At 34.0% G+C, this 19,463-nt stretch overlaps 1 protein-coding gene across 6 annotated transcripts in view; it reads left to right on the forward strand.

Annotated features, from left to right (window-relative positions):
- NBEA (neurobeachin) overlaps positions 1-19,463 on the forward strand; it is a 509,705-nt gene that overhangs the window by 145,363 nt on the left and 344,879 nt on the right. For all 6 annotated transcript variants that reach the window (XM_037377448.1, XM_037377449.1, XM_037377452.1 and 3 more), the window contains exons 11-17: positions 2,663-2,771; positions 5,075-5,227; positions 6,017-6,185; positions 15,267-15,346; positions 16,075-16,137; positions 16,246-16,343; positions 18,248-18,340. In XM_037377448.1, coding sequence (XP_037233345.1) covers positions 2,663-2,771; positions 5,075-5,227; positions 6,017-6,185; positions 15,267-15,346; positions 16,075-16,137; positions 16,246-16,343; positions 18,248-18,340 — 765 coding nt within the window. The remainder of the gene's footprint in view (positions 1-2,662; positions 2,772-5,074; positions 5,228-6,016; positions 6,186-15,266; positions 15,347-16,074; positions 16,138-16,245; positions 16,344-18,247; positions 18,341-19,463) is intronic.

Here is a 19,463-nt window from a genome sequence, read left to right on the forward strand (position 1 = left end):
AGAGCTGGCTTGTGGTGTCTACATGTCTGGTTCAGTAGATGTGAAAAGCTATTTTGGACTTAGGAAGAGGCATAGCTCATCCACAAAGGTATTGGCTGAATTAATGTGCTTTCCTGGAACTAGAAACATAGGCATCACTTTGCAGTGACAGCTAAGGTAGCTCTGTGCAGTGCTAACGCGGGCAGGCAGAATTAATTATTTCAGCCACACCCCGCATCAAGATGGTTAATAGCTAAAAATTGGTAATTGGGGTCTACCTGTATCTGAATTAAACTTTGTTGATTCAGTGTTTCTTGCATAGAACCAGCTTGTATGTATTTGTGTCTGTGGCATGGTTAAATATTAACTGGCCACTGATTATTTTGGAGTTGACTGGTGTGTTTTATGTGTACTTGGAAAGAAGGAAAGAGAGAAAAGTCTTTATTGTTAGGGTGTCAGTGTGTCTTATAACTTGTATTTGGAGTCCTATAAGAATTTCTAACAAATTCAGAGAGATTGTATTAACATGAGGAAAGAGTAACTCCAGCCCATCAGCTTACATCTAAGTTCAAAGGATGGAGAAATAAACTGCAATACAAAGAAAAGGACTTTTGATAAATCAATTATAGAAATGGAAGTAGAACCTTCTAAACTTAAGTCTGGTGCTGTGTTCATGGTACAACAATATTTTAAATCCACTTTAAGAATCTTTTTTTTTTTTTACTTTTCAATAAAATATTAATAGTATTTATTATTGTAATCTAGATCCTAATCCTGCAAAGATGTATGCTCTTTCTAAACTTTATGGTTGTCCTCCTAAGTCATAAGGTTACTCATAAAGGTTGATAATAAGCACCATCTATATGGAATTTTCTTTGACCTATACAATAAAAAAAAATAATTCTTGAGTCTTAACCCATTACATTAACTTCTTATGGATTGCCATGTAGTAAAAATGATGAGTATTTTATTTTAGATGACAAATACTGTAGAAACTTTAAGTAGGGGTAAAAAAAAAAATTGATGCATATAACCTGGTTTGTAATTGATGTGACAGCTTGACAGGCTGTTTTGCTAAAAGCTTTGGAGTACTGTAAATGGATGTTATCTGTGTTCTTTTACTGCTGACATTCTGTGGAGCATTCTGTATGTGATTTTAGACTGATTATTATGACCATTCAACAATGAAGTGAGACAAGGCACTATTTCATGTTCACAGCATGTACTTTGCCTACACTGCGTACTTTTCGCATGGCAGCCTTGCTCACCAAATAGAATAAATCTTGTGTTTCTCAGCACATGGATTATTTTTTGGTGCTGGCATGGATTAACCAGTCTCAACATTTATTTCAAAGTAGAAGATTGTATTTGGAGAGCAAGTGAACCTTTATGTGACTAGATACCGTAAATAAAGTTGATATTTATAAAATGCAGGTTGGACATTTCCTTTAATTCACTTTTTCATAGCTGCAAAGGCCACAGTTTTCACCCTTGCCTGTGCCTACCACCTGTGTGAGAACTTTAATGGTTGCAGATAGTTGTCTGTACAGCTAGGAACTGTTATAACTATTTTATTTTTAGAAAAGGAATAATGACTTTATGTATGCATTGTACATGCAGTACAATGCATTCCATCATCTACCTTTTTGAGATAATTGAAAAATTATTTCAGATATTTACCTTGTGTCAGAAATGGTTTTGGTTCTTTCTTTCTCCTTTTCCTGTGGGTTTTTCAGCAATAGATGAGTGTATTTTTGTTTCCCTCTCATCCACCTGAGTCAATTGTGATTTTTTTCCTGTAGTGCACTGATCTGTCGTATGTTTCCGCTGTTAGTTTTCATGACATAGTTTCACTTTCTTGCACAGTCTGTCCCCTGAAGTCTTTCATAGCTCTTCTATTTCTGAGCTGTCACCTACTCTGAGCACTTTTTTTGCCTCCCTGTGCTTTCTGAACACCTTACAGAAATTGCTGATATAGGCTGCTGAGCGATTTCTTTGTGGCCTCTGGGGTCTCGCTATACTTTCCTAACTGGGTGAAAGTGATTCTCAACTTTTATTTGGTCAGGCCTAGATGTGATTCTCATGTTTGGTCTGGAGGAAGTATGAAGGAAGCTCTCCACCCTGCTCTTGTTCCACTGTGTTTTGTGGTGGGCATTGGTGCCCACGTGCATGTTTAGCCATTTTATGCCATTTCTGTGGTAGTAGTGATTTGAGAGACTCAGTGTGGAATGATGACATACCTAGTGGCTGCAAATTTTGCTGTTTAGCATAGTTTGTCTGGATGGTAAAATGGTTGACATGGCCCCTGCCTGCATCATTCTAGCACTGTCAACTGGATACCACTCGTCATCTTCTGCCTCCTCCAACGCACAACCTTTAACTAAAACTGCAAGCTACAGGACTGGATATTTAAAACCTGGGATAGTCCTGGTCAAATCAGGAGAGCTGACACAGTGATTTTGCTCTTCTGTTTGAATATGAACTCCCACTTCTTCAGTTGTAATATGTGAACAATCATTGGAGAAATTTGTCAACAGAAAAAGTAAGATTTGTATTCTTTTAAGGGATTTTTCACCATTTCAAGCCTGTTTCTGTTCACTTAATAGCTGGTGAATATTGGGAATGAAACAGACTGATTTTTCTACATTTGTAATCTGAAAATATGCTTGTTCTTTATGTGCAGTGCTACCCTATTGGCTTTCTTGGTTGAGCTTCTGAAGAGTTCAGTAGCCATGCAAGAACAAATGCTGGGTGGAAAAGGCTTTCTAGTCATTGGCTACCTCCTTGAAAAGGTATGTTTGGGGGTTTATCCTCTTTGTTCTTAGTATTTCTACTATCTTTGTGGTATTTTCAATCACTTTTCATCTTCCTTATCCTCGTATATGCCAGTGTTCAAAGAATCAGTTTTCTGGCGTTGATCCTGCTTGTCTAATTTGTGCTTTTACTTCAGATCTGTTTGTGAATCACTTTAATGTATTTTTATTTGTGTTTCTTCACACTCTGTCCCCTAAACTCTCATTTAGGAAAGTTCTCTTGTTCCCAGTTTGTACAAGCATATCACAGATGTCATAATTTAGGTTTAAATTTCTTTTTTTGTGTATACTAATAAAAATTAAGCTAATCCTCTGTGGTTAAGTTCTTAAATTGCTGAAATAATTGCTCTGTTTTGAAGAAGAAAAACTGTAAACTAACTTCATTTCTGAAAGAAGCAGTTGCAAGAGGCGTTTCCTTTACTTGCTCGTTTTCAGACCTGATGACAGTTGTCACAGAACAGGTTCAGTTCAAATGCTTGTCTGAGGAACATTACTTGCTTCCTGGCCCAAAGCCCACATGAAACCATTTAATAACCAGAAAACAAACTACTGGCAGCTGTACTAAGATAGAAATATTCCTATATATTACTAATATCCTAAGATAGTAATAACTCCTATGATTGAATCTCATGGCTCTGACATTCTTGAATGTTTGCTACTGTATTTTTCATTAACATGTGGTCAATATAACAGTCATTTGAGAAGAAGTTATGACCAGAGTTTTGTGTTTTCTGATGGTGAAATTAAATAACAAAAATCTCACCTTTAAAAATATACTGAATTTTGAAGCAGAATGATAAATAATTTTTTTTCTTCTGCACCCTGTGGTATCTTCATCTATGGAACTACATTAGTGTAGCAGAAAGGCTTTACTTTCGCTGACGTAATAATTAAAAGCAGATTATTTTCTATGCTTCTGTTTTCCATACTAAGCAAGTGTGATTTAGTACATCGAAGAACTGGTCTAAGGTGGGGTTTTTTTTCCAGTGGTAGGTTTCCTTGTGGTATAACCAGAATGAATTTATGAAGCTGTTAGCTCCAGTTCTGTCAGTTATACACAGGCAGGCTACAGAACCCTCATGGAGTCCCTTTCTCTTGACTAGAGCACTGTGGTTTACACACATCAAATACGTCAATTTAGAATGCTGTAAGTGAAATTTAAAAAAAAAAAAAGAAGTTTGTGTATTATTCTGATTAACACCTGCTACAATCATTAAGCTCAGGTTATGTGACTATTATTATTTGTGTCACAGCATAATTCTTACAGGATATGCTTTTTTCTGGGTTTTTTTTATGCTATATTCTCCTTAGCTGCAGTTTTTCAGAAGGATGTATTTTATTTTTTCAATAGATGCTTATATTCAGTTTCCACACGTGGCAGGAAAAAATCCTTTGTTTGCTAGCCAGGCTCAATTTTATTATTTATAAATTATCTGGTTTTCATTTGCATGTGATCAAATGCTCAGAAAGGACAGAAAGCTCTTTTTTCCCCTGACTTCAGAATAACATTTTTTTCTTATTAGTTGCAGACTAATTGTGAATTGTGACGTACAAGCTAAAGGAAACTCAGCATCCAAGCTGAACTTGTATTATTGACAAACAGACTTTGCTTCTAAAAAAAAAGTCTGCATATTCCCAGACTGTACTTACAGCATTAAAAGTAATTGGAACATTTTGTAGAGAAGGCAAGGGGAAGGATGTTTAGTGGTTTCTCCTATTACTTCCTTTTGTTAACTTTGTATATAAAGGAGTTTGTCAGTCTGCATGCCATGTTACTGCATAGGAGCAGGTCTTAACCCTGATTTGATAGCATATACTATGAAACTGGAGGACTCTTGAAATTTGAGGAAACCTTGAACCTGACTCCTTCAAATCCCTACTTAGAAACAAAAGCAAGTCTACCAGTAATGTGTGGTTATATACAAAGATACCTAATTTCAGTAAGACAACTGAAGAACAGTTAAGGACTTCAGATGAAGTTCTCAAGGCACTGTGCTGTAAAATGTAGAATCCTACTTAGATTATAATAAAAACAAAACCACACAAACAAAAAAAATCAGTTATGGATTAATATTTTCAACCTCCTAAATGTAGCCATTAGAAAGTATAAGTTACTGCTATTTTTTTTCTTACTTTCATATTCAGTGACATAAAAACATATAAGGTTGCATGTATTTAGTAAAGATGACCCTGGTGAAAATATCACTTCATATTTCTACTGTAAGTATACAAAGGAAGAAGGTTTTTCTTTAGCTTTGTTCTTTCTGTTTATTTTTCTGCAGTCATCTAGAGTTCATATAACCAGGGCAGTTCTGGAACAATTTTTGTCATTTGCAAAATATTTGGATGGGTTGTCTCATGGAGCACCCCTACTGAAGCAATTATGTGATCACATCCTTTTTAATCCTGCTATCTGGATACATACCCCTGCAAAGGTAATTGAACACTTGAATGATGTTACAGCTTTCCTACAATGAAGTGAAATACTAGTATTCTTTTTATTCTTTTATACCATGGTGCTTAGGTTTTTCTTTTTTTTTTTTTTTCTTTTAAAACATGGTAACGGCAAAGATTGTTTTTATATAATGAAGTCTATACCCTGCTTAACTATATTCTCCAGCATTCTTTTATAAGTTCCTAAAAGCAGTTACATTCTTGCCTAAGGTTCTGGCTAATTCTATTTAAAATCTGTTTCTAGAAACCCAGTTGCTTTTTCAATGGCTGTATTACATTGTGTTCTTAAAGATTAAGCATAAAAGTATGTGTTTTTACTTGTAAGCAAAAGGTGAGATATCTTTTGTTACACATTCACATAAAGCTTTCATTTAAATTTAAATTTTGTATTTTGGTTTGATAAAAACTAAAAAATTATCGTTTCTCTCTAGTAATAATAAATAAGTTGTTTTTCTAAATAATCACATTTGAGGAATATGGACCAAAGTGAAAACTGGCATGGTCCTAAAATCTGAAAATGTATAATTTTAGTATTAAAAGCCAGAATAGAAAACAAACCAGTATATTCATCATGACAAATCATAGAATCAGAGAATTTCATTTGGAAGGGACCTTTGAAGGTCATTCAAAGTGTCAGTCCAGTCCCTGCCCTAAGTAAACTGTAAATATTTTTAAGTTTTTTATATCATATCCAAAGTCCTAAAACCCCTACAATTTAAGGTTAGTAATACAGAACTTAAATTTATGTGGATAACTATTTCATTCTTCAGGTGCAGCTGTCTTTGTATACCTATTTGTCAGCTGAATTCATTGGAACTGCTACAATCTATAACACTATACGCAGAGTAGGAACAGTACTGCAGTTAATGCACACACTGAAATACTACTACTGGGTGGTTAATCCTGCCGATAGCAGCGGCATTACTCCTAAAGGTCTGGGTAAGTACAATGCATTAGAAAAAAACTATAAGTATTTCTTGTATAGGAAGACTTATGATGTAAATGTGTGAAAGTTCCTTGGATCTGTAGACAAGGAGGTAAGTAAATGGCGATAATCGGTACCCATGGTCAACAGAGAAGGACTATGCAAGTACTTATGGTGTATCATACGCCTCTGATGATAATTCCTTATGTTTATATGTATTCCCAGAAGATTCCAGCTCTGGTCTTCACTCACATGGCATATACTTATGTGGGCACACTTTAGGGAACATTAAAATCACTAATTTTTCTTCCATGACAAAGAGGAAATATTAAGCATATTTCATATGCCAAAGAAAGCTTTGTGGGATTTGAATGACTGGTAGTGCTAAGTGACCTTGAAAACACAGTGGAAACTTCTGGTTCTGGCTGCTGAGATTCTCTGAAGCTATACTTTGAGTTTAATAATATTTTTTCTGTGCCCTTATAAACTAGAGATTGTTTTAACTTTGCTTGTAGTCATGCGCTTAGCTTAGGAAGCATTGAATGAAACAACAAAATACAATAATACATACTGGCTAAATGCTGCATGTAACAGATGTGTATTAACCAGAGCATCAAATCGTTCTAATCCTATACACTCCAACTGTAATATCATTATGTTTAGCTGACTACTTGAGTAAAGCAGGGAGGATTTGGCTGAAAGTCTCTTAAAAAATTGATTGATACAGGAGAATATATTAATTATCCTTATGCTGTAACTATTACTGTCATGCGGAGAAATTGAATAATTGGGAAATGTTTTAGTACTGTCACATAACCAAATATTTAAGAATGTGACATATATAATGTGTAAGTTATTGAATAATTCTTAATTTGTAAGGGAGCTGTAGGTATAGGGCGTTTCTTCAATTATTTTTTTTTATAAATGAAAGAGGAAGGAACAATTCTTACCCTAGATTAGGTATCCTAATAGGCAGTGAAGATGTAACTTGTTCAGGCTCCCAGAAAGCTGCTGGTGGTGCTGGGACCTCATTTATACTTCTCTCATAGTATAATATTAGGTGAATGAGATTCTTCATAAAATTATTAACACTTCCTTTTAAAATACCTGCTAAAAGCACACTATTCTCTGTTCATTTGAATGAGAAGTTTTTAATATCAGATGATGAAAATTAACTGTGGGGGTTACTTAATTACTTTGACATTTTTGTCAATGATAAAATATATTTTTCACTGATACTGATTCTGGGTTCCTTCTGCAAAAATAGTTATTTTTTGGTGCCTACAATGAAGGTGTCTCTATCTGAGCTAGATGTCTGCTGATTACAGACAGTGGAATGCAGAAATCAGTAGCCTGTATATGGGTTTTTCTAGCATCATTTTAGCCTCTGTGGGTCATCTCACTTGCCTTTCAGAAGGATGCAGGTGTCCTTTGCATCCTGTGTCAAATCTGCTTGTTCTGTGTAGGTATTTCAGATGCCTTATGGCATGTCAAATGTCACTGATAAGTATGTTTAGGAAACTGTGTCCTACCTTTAGTTAACAGAGCCTTGAGAACTATTTTTAGTTTGAAAGGTAGTTCCTTTCTATTCTGCATTGGCTGTGTTGATTAGATCTCTGTTGACTTCCATGGAAGGTGAAACTGGTCTCACGTGTTGGAAACTAACTGTAGGTAACTGAAATTAGGATGAGCTGAATCCTGCTCTGGGAATGACTTTATCCAGCATCATGCTTTCAGACCTCTACTTTGTTGAGGGTTGCATTGTCATGCTGCATAGGTGCAATTTTACCATCAGAATCAGGCAAGTTAACCGTCTCTGAACTCAGTGAGGAATTAAGGTGTTAAAAACTCAGCTGAGCAGCCTATAATATGAACATTATATTTGTGACTGTTCCAGCTGTTGGAAGGTGAAGTTATTGCTGTAATTCTTTTGGGGCTTTGTTTTTTAGGGTTTTGTGTGCGTGTGTGTTTTCTTCTTGTTGTTTTTAATTAAAGAATGCCTGTACTTCTGTGTCACAATACTAGTACCTAACAACATTTTGAAAATATATTGCATGTTACAGGCTTCCCTCTGGCTAAGCTTGCTCTTTTGTGGAAACAGTGTGACATTTCTTTCTGTAGGAGGTATGGCTTGTTTTTATCTTGCCCAGATCTGCCTCTCTGCAGTTAGTTGTATTTTGGGAGTACTTGTATGTGTAATGCCAGTTGAATAACTAAAAAGCCCTATAATGTATTCACCAAAATCTGAAGAAAAGGCATGGGGTACACAGGGACACAAAATTAGGAATAAGAAGTGAATCAGTTAACTCTAAATTAGCAAAGGTATGGCTGTATTACTTCCCTACCTTTTCTTACATCCTTACCTATTTTAAGAATATAGTACATTGTCTTCTCATTTGTGTCAGTTCCAGACAATATTCTGTTTTTCTTGGGAGGGCAACCAGGTAGGTCCCTGAAAGGTAGTCAGATAGTGCAAATTACTGGTTGTTTTGTGTAGCACTATGACACAAAAATCACAATTCCTAAGGCTTTCATACAGTAGTTAGGAAGGCATTTGATAAGCTGTGAGGCCATGCGCATTTTCAAAATACATATTATTCACGCTACCTGAATTTTCTCCTATTTTTTCTTTAGTTAGATTTATAGATATACTTCTGTAAAGGTAAATCTCAACTTTCTTCCTTGTTCTTTATCCTCTTCCTTCCTCTTGCTTGGACTGCAGAAAGCCCCATATAATTGATACAAGAAAGTATTCTCTTTCCTGTCTGTAAAAATGGCTTTCCTTGGGTTGAGTTGAAGAATGTCAGCTTACCATGGAAGAAAATCATTGACATAGCAATGGACATGCAAATTCAGCACAGCTAGGGAGTTTTCTCCACACAAATCAGCACTAGGAATTTTTTGGCTATCATTTCACAGGTAGCTTCAGCTTCTGACTGATACAGTTGTAATAACGGTGGTTATTTGCAGACAGATGGCTGTGGAAATATAATAATTGCTGAGGTGATGGGTTGCTAAATTTAATTTTATATTCATTTCATATTAGGGTTTTTTTTTTTATCAAATTCACATTAATTACTTTGAATTGATAAAATTCCTGAAAGCTGTTCAAAATGTTTAATCACCTGGATATTACATTACTTCTCTTCACCAGATGCTTTCTCTTTTAACATTTAGTGCAATCTGCCAATGTGATGTGCAAGTCTGGCTGATTCAGGCTTACAATTTTAGAATACAAGTAGCTGTAGTTAATACACTTAGTGCTTTTTTCTTTCCACCTCTGTTTTCAGCAACTCATATAATATTTAAAAAAAGTTAACTGTTCTAGGATTTTCATTTTGTGTTGATTTTTATTAGCCTGCATAGAGCCACTAATGCCACATGTAGCCAGCAAGTTTATTATTTGTTAAAATGTAGAATAATGTGTAAAAAGAAGTTTGTAAATGTGAGACGCTTACCCTGTAAAAATACAACTATGTGAATAGTAGAGTTACTGCCTTTAAAGTAGCATATGATATTTCAAAATGAAAGAACAGGACCCATTGTCTAGGAACAGTAATTTTACTGTAAGAGACAGAAAAATGTCATAACGTGAGAAAATGTCATAGGATATTCCCTTATCAGAGGCAACTGAAACTCTAAGCTAACTTGACATGAAACTTTTCAGATCTGAAGACCACTGTAATGGAAACCTTTCCAATATCCAAAATTTGACTGGATGTGTTATAGTGCCTTCAAATAATATGCTGTCTTATTAGAAAGTAAGCTTACTCATGCAGACATTTTAGTAGTGTGATGCTTTTTTGTCTTCCAGGCATATCATTTTTTATGCAGAGATATTGAAACACTTTTTGATGTTAGTTTGATTTACTATTACTTGCAGACAGTTACTCTGCCTCAAGGTTTTATTGCCTTACCCTGCTTTAATAAAGCACAAAGTGGGTGAGTTTTCTGTACTGACAGTTTAGTATACTTTGTTTGAAGCCAAAGTGGCTCAATGTTTGAGCTTCCATTTGGCTAATGCTGTTTTGTTAAGAAATGAAAGCTTCCCAATGGCTTCTACTGGTATTCAGCTTATGAAATAGGAGGTGTAAATGTTTTTTAATTAATTAAAAGGCTCAAATATTTCTTTCAAATTTGGGTTTGTGTCTTCTCTTTCATTATTGATTTCCTGTTTCAAACTGGTATTTCTTACTGGATTCAGAATACTAAATTCATATGGTTTTGTTTTCTTCTGCAGTATTATAAACGCTTTTTCAAAATGTGTATTTATAGGCTTGCTTGGTAATTATTCTTAGTAGGTTTTACGTTTTAGATGCAGATCCACATAATGGAGGCAAGGTTTCTGTTTAAAATTATGAGTTTTACTTTCTTTTTTTGTGTTGTATTTGTGTTTGTTTATAATTACCAGTTATAAATAGGTGGCAGGACAGAAGTGGCTTGTGTTTTCTTAAGACCGTATTAAAAGTAATATTACTTAAATAAAATAATGAAATAAGTCTTATGTCAGGAAGAGAAGACAAAGTCAAACCAATTTCCACAGGAAAGAACCTCTAAACTTTATTATCTTTTACATTTTACACTTGAACTATGTTTATAGCTGTTCGCTTGATTTGTCATATGCGTGCCTTTAACATTTTGTTAAATCATATAGAATAATTGTAAAGGCAGGAGAATATCATACCGTTGCCCAACAGTTGAAGCATCTAAAGACAGAGCAAAGCAGGCAATTGAGTAAAAATTATTTAAAATTATATTACTTCTTTCTGTTATTATTTCCTTTTGTAGATTTAGGGAATGAATAAGAGGATAAGTTGGGAGAGATGTAACTCTATCTTGCTGTGGTAGATGGTGCATTTCAGTGATAATACTTCAGGCTGCAAGAGATGTCTTAACATTATGTTACCAGTCTTTGTTCTTCTCTGATGTTTCATCTTTTCAAAATATATACTAGACTGATATTTAAAGGAAAGCCAAGGTGTGATTGTCTCTCAGAAGGAGCAAAACACACATTTTTAATATCAAAGCAACAGAGAAAAATTTAAACACACTTTTATTTTCATCTTTGGATGTCTACTAACAGTTAGATTAATATATTTATTCACCTTATTAAAGAAAAAATATGTTTATGCATTTTTTAAAAAAGTTCCCCATGTTGCTGAATTAATTTGATGTACAATTTCTGCAAATTGAAGAGAGAAAACTCATTAGAGCCCACCATGATATTTATGCCTTGAAAAATCTTCATTTGAATTACTTACCAACTGCATGGCATTCTCTGACAATAATGATGGACTGACAGTAGAGCACTAATGAGAAAGCATAGAATGAAGGCAATAACAAAAAAATAAGCTATTGTGAAGGTTTTTTGCTTAAAAAAAACCAACAGAACAACTTAGGATACTCAGTGTTAAGAACTCTCAGAAATGTTTTGTGCTAAATTGTAATTTTGGACCCTGTTGTGGGGCATCCCTATGAAATACTTGCAACTTCATTTTTGTATGAGAGAAATATGCATTTTAATTCCAGGCTACTGAGTAGTGTAGTTCATTTTTGAGCTGTTGGCCAAGCATGTCTTTTTCTCTTCTAGTGTTTCCTGCATGTTTCCCAACTCTTAATCTGAAGGGACCTTTATGAGCAGTGTCTTGGCTCCTCCTAAAGAACACATAGTTGTTAATGACAAGTTAACTCGTGTTAAATAGAGTTTTCAAGACCATTTTTAATGTCCAATATTTTTTAACATAAGCTAGAATAGAGTCAATTATGAAATTTATTACAAGGAGAAAGTAAGTACTTTTTTTCTTTTTGTGGATAGAAGTTGCACAGAGTTATTCCAGGGGCTGGGTTAGAGTGGAACTCAGTTCTCATTTGCTTTGCAATGGTAAGAAAAAGTCGGTCTTTCTGTGATCCACATAACATGCAATGTTATTTATGCATGTGTGGAGATCGGATTCTGCTAGCTGTATCATGTTTTATTAATTTAAGTAGTTGAAAAATCATGCTCTTCACATATAATAAAGCCAGATGAAAGAATGTAGCATTTGGTTGCTTGTTGAACTGCTAACACATTATTTTATTTCCAAAGGCAGGATTAGGAATCATTATTTTTATTATTCAAAGCTCCCAATCAGCTTTTTTACACCAGTACTGATTGTACTCTACTGTATGAATATGTTTACCTATTTGCTCTTAATTAATTCTGGTTTATGCCCCTATAATTGGTCTGTGCTGCAAGGCTGAATTGGATACATTTTTTCAAATTATTTTTGTCTGGATAAAGCTGGCTAACTCCCATTATGAGTGTATATTAAAAAAATGTGATGTAAATCATGTGCTATCTGCAATAAATACATACACAAAAAAATCTAAAACCAAGAAATAATTTGGTGACTCATCCTAGTGTGGGATAAAGAAGACATCCTTTCTCTTTGCCAATTAACAAGAATTTTGTATTAGGGACTTATGGTTCCTGTACCAGATCTTAAAAGGATTACCTTTGTTGTTGATTTGAGTTTGGTTTTACTCTTTAGCAGTGCTGTTTATCAGTTTCTGAGTAACGGTGATACCGAATTGTGTATATCCAGTGATGGGCACAAAGATTAATGGACATTTAAAAATTTAATTAAAATTAAAATACTTTCCAGTGTTTGAATTAAAAACCAGATCTACTTGTCTCTCTCTACCTCAGTATATATGTGTATAATGTATATTCTTTAATTAGAGCATAAATTATACCATTGGTCAATAAGGCATTTTTTAAATAAATCTTCAAATAGTAATGAAGCCAAAAAGTGTGTGACATAACAGTTATAGTGGCAAAACATTTTATGTAGCTTTACAACTTCCCAGATTAATTAATTCCATTCAGTCTGTATCAGATGACTGTTGCATTATTATTGCTGCAGTTCTTTCTTCCTTTCTTTGTACCTGTCTACTGTTACACAGCCTCCAGTTTCTCCAGCCTCTCTTATTTTTCTCTTCCAGTCCGCTTTTAATTTTTTGAACTGATAAAGTCTTTTGGGTAGAAGCTGTCCCCTTTTTCTGATTCTAATGCCATCAAGCTTCAAGGCACAACCAAAATACAAGGAATAAATCGTACTGGAAGACCAAAGGAAAAAACATTGTTTTGTCTACTTGGCATATAACCTGCAAACAACTGCTTTAGTATCTTCTATGTGTTGAAGAACCCTTTCCAGGGTTCTCACATAATTCCAGAGGAACTAGTGGGTATGTGAATAAGAAGTATGAAACTTGAGTATCTTTGAACAGGTTCCCAGTCATTTTGGAATATCTTCTTTTTAATCCCTCCTTAAAATTTCTGTTACAGAAACACTTTGCAGAGCTCCCTATTGCTTTAGTGTTCTGTTTTGTGTTTCTATAATTAGTCTTCCAGAAAAGACAAAATGCCTCAGTTTTTGGACCTGGTTTTCAGATATTGCCTGATACTGAATCCCCATAAGGAGTAGGAGGGAAGAAGATATGCAAAGAAACAGATTTCTGCGATACAGTTAAAGGAGCTGAATCTGCATTAGGGAAAAAGAAATAGCTGCTAGCTAGAAGCACGCCATTGCCATAAAAACACATGCAATACTTAATGTAGTCACATCTAGTACCAAAAAATTCAACTTCTATTTTTACAACGGGAAATAGAAGTTTCATGGTGCCGTTAGAATGAATGGGTATAAAACTATTCTTCTACTTTTAAAGTCTATGTGACAGATTTTTTACAACAATATTCTTTACTGCTTTTACACGTAGTAGCAGGGAGAGGTTTAAATTTATTTGCTCCTTTCTAAAAAGTATGCAGTTCTTCTCTCTGCACTTCTAAACAGGGAAGAAAATTTGAGAGAGTAATGACTGGTTTTGTTCCTGCTAGTCAAACAAATGTAACTTACCTTCAGGTTTTTCCTTGTTGCAAACTTGAATTAATGTGTTTACAGCAGTGGCTTCACTTCGAAGAGTGGCACTGGAGACTATTAAAAAACCTTCATTACGAAGCTGCATTATCTGGATTGGTAATAATGCTGAGAGATTCTTACTAAGCTTTGATATGTGTGTATAAGCATAAGATGAAATGGTTGATGAAAAGATAAATACAGCTGCACTTATTTTCACTGTGCGATATTTAAGATTAGCTATGACACACATTGTTTGAAAAGTAGAAACTCAACAAAGGAATTTCCAGTTCATCCTTAACTATTGCGAGGGGAGAATGAAAAGTACAATAGAGCAAGTTTCAAGTGAATATGGTTGTTCAGGCTCTGTTTCTGTTTCTTATTCAATTTTTTAGATACTTCTGGTTTCCTAATGTACTTCCTTAAGCACAATTGTTTAAAGTATTATAGAATACAGATTTTATTTTTTTTTTTTGCTAGTTTAATATTTTCTTCAGGTGGTAGTTTTATTTGGTTAAATAGCTTCAATTTCTGCTACAGATTAATGGCCACTGCTAATATTCATTAATCCTTTCTCTGTTGGTTTTCATTCAGATGGTATTTAACATAGTAGCTTGGTTATTCCAAGTTGTTATCCCATATTTTAGGTGAGATTCAACTTTGTATTCTGACCCTTTTAAGTTTACATATCCACAGTGTAGCCTGTAGTAAGTGTTTAAACTCCCTTTGTTTTCAGTGGAATTCAACTCAGCGTAGTCAATAGAACTAATATTTTTTATACTGAATTGGGCACTGACATTGGGTCAGTTGAGTAGATCTAGTCAATAAAGCGAGTAGTTGCTTTTATTGGGATTTTAAACTCCTGGGTCATATGAAGACACCTACAGAAAATATACTTTAATTTAGTTGTGTGAGTCTAGACCTGATTACTACCTTTTATCTTCCTGTGTCTGTGTTTGAAAAAAACCCACAACATATATGTGGATTTCTTTTTTTTTTTCCAAATGAAACATCACTTACGTATATTGGTGTTGTAAATTGTGATTCTGAAAGGTTATAAATTATATGATTTGCAAATGTGAACTTTTATATAATGAATAGAATACTTAATATGTTGTAAGAACTGTGATTTCCTTAAGAAGCGACAGTCATTAAAGGAATTAGTTTATATTTAAAAGTGGTTTATTTTGCTTTTTCCAGATGGTCCTCGACCCTCACAGAAAGAAATCATATCACTAAGGGCATTTATGCTTCTGTTTTTGAAACAACTTATATTGAAGGTAAAACAGTATATTTCAGATGTAAAACAATGAGATCTGTTATATACATGAAATAGGACCTTTCATATTATAAATATGTAGTACTTGTCAGGTATTGTATCTGTTTCTGGTTAGGTTTAGTGTTCATGCACATACTTCTAATCACCATGGAGGTTGTAAATCCGTACAATATTTCTTATTAACCTCACCAAAGTATGCCATATATATTTTATTAACGGTACTTGCAAAAACAGTATATAACAATACAGAAACTTTCAGGTATTTTGTTTGGGTTTTTTTTTTCTTTTATTTTGTGATAACAGATAGTTGCTTGATTGGTTAAATGAAAAAGGTAATGGCAGTTAAGTTAGTTATTGCTTTATCCCTTTTTTTTTTTTTTTTTTTGGTTGTTGTTCTACCATTGGTTGAAATGGTCTAGGACTCATTCTGTTACAGCTGAACACTAGTCTTTGAGGTATAATCTGCCATTTGAGACCAGACTGAAAACTGGTATTTTCTGGCCTGGCTTATTTCTTCTGGTTTCTGACTTCATACTGTTTTGAATTGGCAATGTGGTAAGGCAAAACAATGAAAAGAAAGAGAGAATTTTGTCTTTTCAGTTTAAGTAGAAAAAAATGTAGGATTATTTGACTTGGTCCAAGTTTTTCTTAAGTCAAACTTAAAGAATGTGTAAGAATGTATTTTCTCTGAATAATGCCCCTCCTATTTTGTTTGTTTGTTTGTTTTAGGATCGAGGAGTGAAAGAAGATGAACTGCAAAGCATATTAAATTACTTATTAACAATGCATGAGGTACATTTTTGTAATTACCTGTCTTTTACTGTAACTAACTATACCAGCTCTATCGGAAGCCTGCTGTTGAGGTTAGTTTGTAGAATAACATTGATGCTTGTCATACAGGATGAAAATATTCATGATGTGCTGCAGCTGCTAGTGGCACTAATGTCCGAACATCCAGCATCCATGATACCTGCCTTTGATCAGAGAAATGGGATACGGTAAGAAGTGAAGTGAGAAAATATCTTAAAAGTAGTTCCAGTATCATCACTCTCCAGATTGCTTCTTTTTCACATAAATATCACAGTTGCTGATCTTTCAAACTACAATTTTATTAATTTAGGCTATTTGTTTGTTTGTTTGTTTTTTCAAAAACAGAGTGGGTTTGATAGCTTGGAGGAAAAAAATTTCCACTTAGGATTATTATTATGATATTTGAAGGTAAATGTACTGTTGTACTTACTTCTCAATCTCAAATAGAATATGTAGTTAACAAGATGTATCAAAAAGCCAAGTATCTATCTCAGAATAATTTTGAATAGTCCATTTTCAGATGTTTAATGTAATCTGGAGGGAAGAAGAGGAAAACAAGAGAAACCATGTGCTAACCTCTCAGATTCTCTCTGAAAAGAGCAAAAAATCTATCTGTGGAATTGATATGTTAAGCTGACAGTAAAACTAATAACTGTTAATTGCCAGGAAAGCAGTGTTGTTGTTTTCTTATGCCTAATTTTTTTTTTCAGACATGAATAATTTTCATGTTAATAATTTAATATTTAATATAGAATTTTATTTTGTGATGTTCTGAAAATACTTGGGAAAATACAAGGGGCTTGCAAAATAGGGCGAAAATAACCTACCTGATTTCTGCCAAAATACTAAGATCTTCACAGAAATACTTGTACTTAAAACTGAATGACAATGCTAGTTTAAGGAAAGACTCGTTGTACTCAGGGTTAGGACTTTGTTTTCTGTTTATAATTGTCTGTATTCAGACCAAATTCTATTATTGACACCTTTCAAATAAGGGTCAGACTGATCGAGAGGATTTAAGACATCTTTATGTAACATTTGTGGTACCAGTGTTAAAACTGCTTGATGATGCAGTCTGTGTGTTTAAAAGTCTGTGTCAAAAAAGTGGATAGAATGCACAGTACTGCAACATTTAAGTATTCAAAAAAAATGTCTTAACATAGAATTAGGGGTTCATCTGCTTAGGTTATCAGAGGACAAAAGCCTCAGATGTTGTTTAGTAATAGCATCATTCTTTTCAAAAAAGAGAGATATTGTCTGCTGAAGTGCTCCTTAGTGAAGAAAGACTAAAAAGAATGGCTAAAAGCTGAAGCTCAGCTGATTCAAATGGGAAACTAAAATATAAATTTCAAAATTTGTTGAAGAACAGTCCAGGAAAGAGCAATGTTTTCTGTCTCTTGGTGCCTTCAAATCAAGGGTGATTACTTTTGTGAAAGACTGTAGAGTTTGTGCTTAAGCCAATCATATTAATTAAATAAGGAATAAAGTAAATTAGTTAAAAGTTGAGGCCTTTTTTTATCCAAGATTTAAAAAAAAGATGGTGTTGGGGTTTTTTTACTTCAGATTTGTTGCAATGAGGATACAGCTTCATAGGCATGTGTATATGGGGTTTTGTGTAACATACTGCCATATTTTACTTTTAACATATGAGACTTCAGTATAAACATCCTGTGGTGAAATGCAGGTACCCTGTCCTGTGTAGAAAGGATACTGAGTAGGGTTTTTCAAAATGAAAAGTTTTTCAGTAGCATTGAGGTACTCCAGGAAACTCGAGGATGTGACCTTATGTGCTCCAGTCTGCTTCCTTCGTCTTAAGCTACATCTGCTCAGACTGTCTTTGATTGCTCCAAGGTTGCTTTCTGTTAAAAAACATTGAACTGAACCAAAAGACATCATTTATCTTACCTAAAGAATTCACAATCAAGTTTTTATGCTGTGCTTGGTGCTTTTAGTATACCATTCCATTTTGTGTAGCTTACTATTTCTGTAGTTTTATTTATTAAGAAATATCATAGTTCAGTGAAATACAATTGCTATATGTGGTATTTAGTTATAAACTGAAAAACTTGTTGAATTTATTTTTCTTTTTTAGAGTAATTTATAAGTTGTTGGCTTCCAAAAGTGAGAGTATATGGGTGCAAGCTTTGAAGGTCCTTGGATATTTTCTTAAACACTTGGGTCATAAGTAAGTGTAGTTTTTAAATTTTTATAGTGATGTATTTAAGTTCACAATTCTTCCCTTGTTTTTCATTATTACTGTATATTCTTTGACAGTCTTCAGGAATTACTTAAAATAAAATTGTTAGCTTTTCTGGTCAATAATTTGCACACAGAGATAGCTTTATATATTGGGTTAAGATTAATTTTCCAGTTAACTTGTTACCACTGTGATGTTTGAAAAGATAGAGTGATTGTCTGCCAAATATATGATATTCTGAAATTCAAGTCTTTAAACGATTGAAAAACATTTTCCAAAACTACATATTATAAATGATTATTGCATGTTCATCTAAGGATAACAGGAAACATATGAGTATAATCAAAAATACGTTGCCAGAATTTTCAGTGTCATGGCAATAACAGTTTCAGAGCAGTACTTTTAAAAATAGCTTTGAAATGATGGGAAAAAAGAAATAGAAGAATATGTTATTCACACGGGAAAGTTTCAGAAAAGCAAACAGACTAAGACTAAGTAAACGGTTATAAAAAAAAGAGGTAAGGACATATCTGTGGGCAAGAAATATTCACATTGTAAAATAACTGGTTTCGTGAAATAGATGTACTTAGTCTCATCTTCCATATTCTGTGTTAAGAAAGAATCAAGAAGCATGCAGTGCTGTGTAACCTACTGCTGCTCACTTTTCCCCTTCTGCATATGGTATTCAGCTTCCTGCTGGGGTTAACCCAAAATGATATTCCAGTGGGAGACTGTGCAGTATAAAAATTAGCCATGTCCTTCACAAGAGACTTCATCATGTAAAACCTCCTTAGAAGAGAAAAGAGCTAGGAATGCAGCCAGAGTGCGGTATTGCTAGACATGCTTTTCTCAGTAAGATCAATAAAGTATGACTGTATAATTGAGAGACAGTTAGCTGAGAATATGCTCCCAAATGGGATTTTTCTTTGGGGATCCAGAAAGCCTAATAGTATTCTGGGAATTAATAAAGCAAATTGATAGTCCACTCAAGAATCTCCAAGGGCACTGAAAATCATTCACATTGATAGGAGTTGGATTAAGTAAAATACGCCAGATGAACGTTCAACTTGTGCAAAAGCCTCATTGTGTCCAAATATATACATTTGTTTAA

The sequence above is a fragment of the Falco rusticolus genome, chromosome 2 (assembly GCF_015220075.1).
Source record: "Falco rusticolus isolate bFalRus1 chromosome 2, bFalRus1.pri, whole genome shotgun sequence".
Taxonomy (NCBI): Eukaryota; Metazoa; Chordata; class Aves; order Falconiformes; family Falconidae; genus Falco; species Falco rusticolus.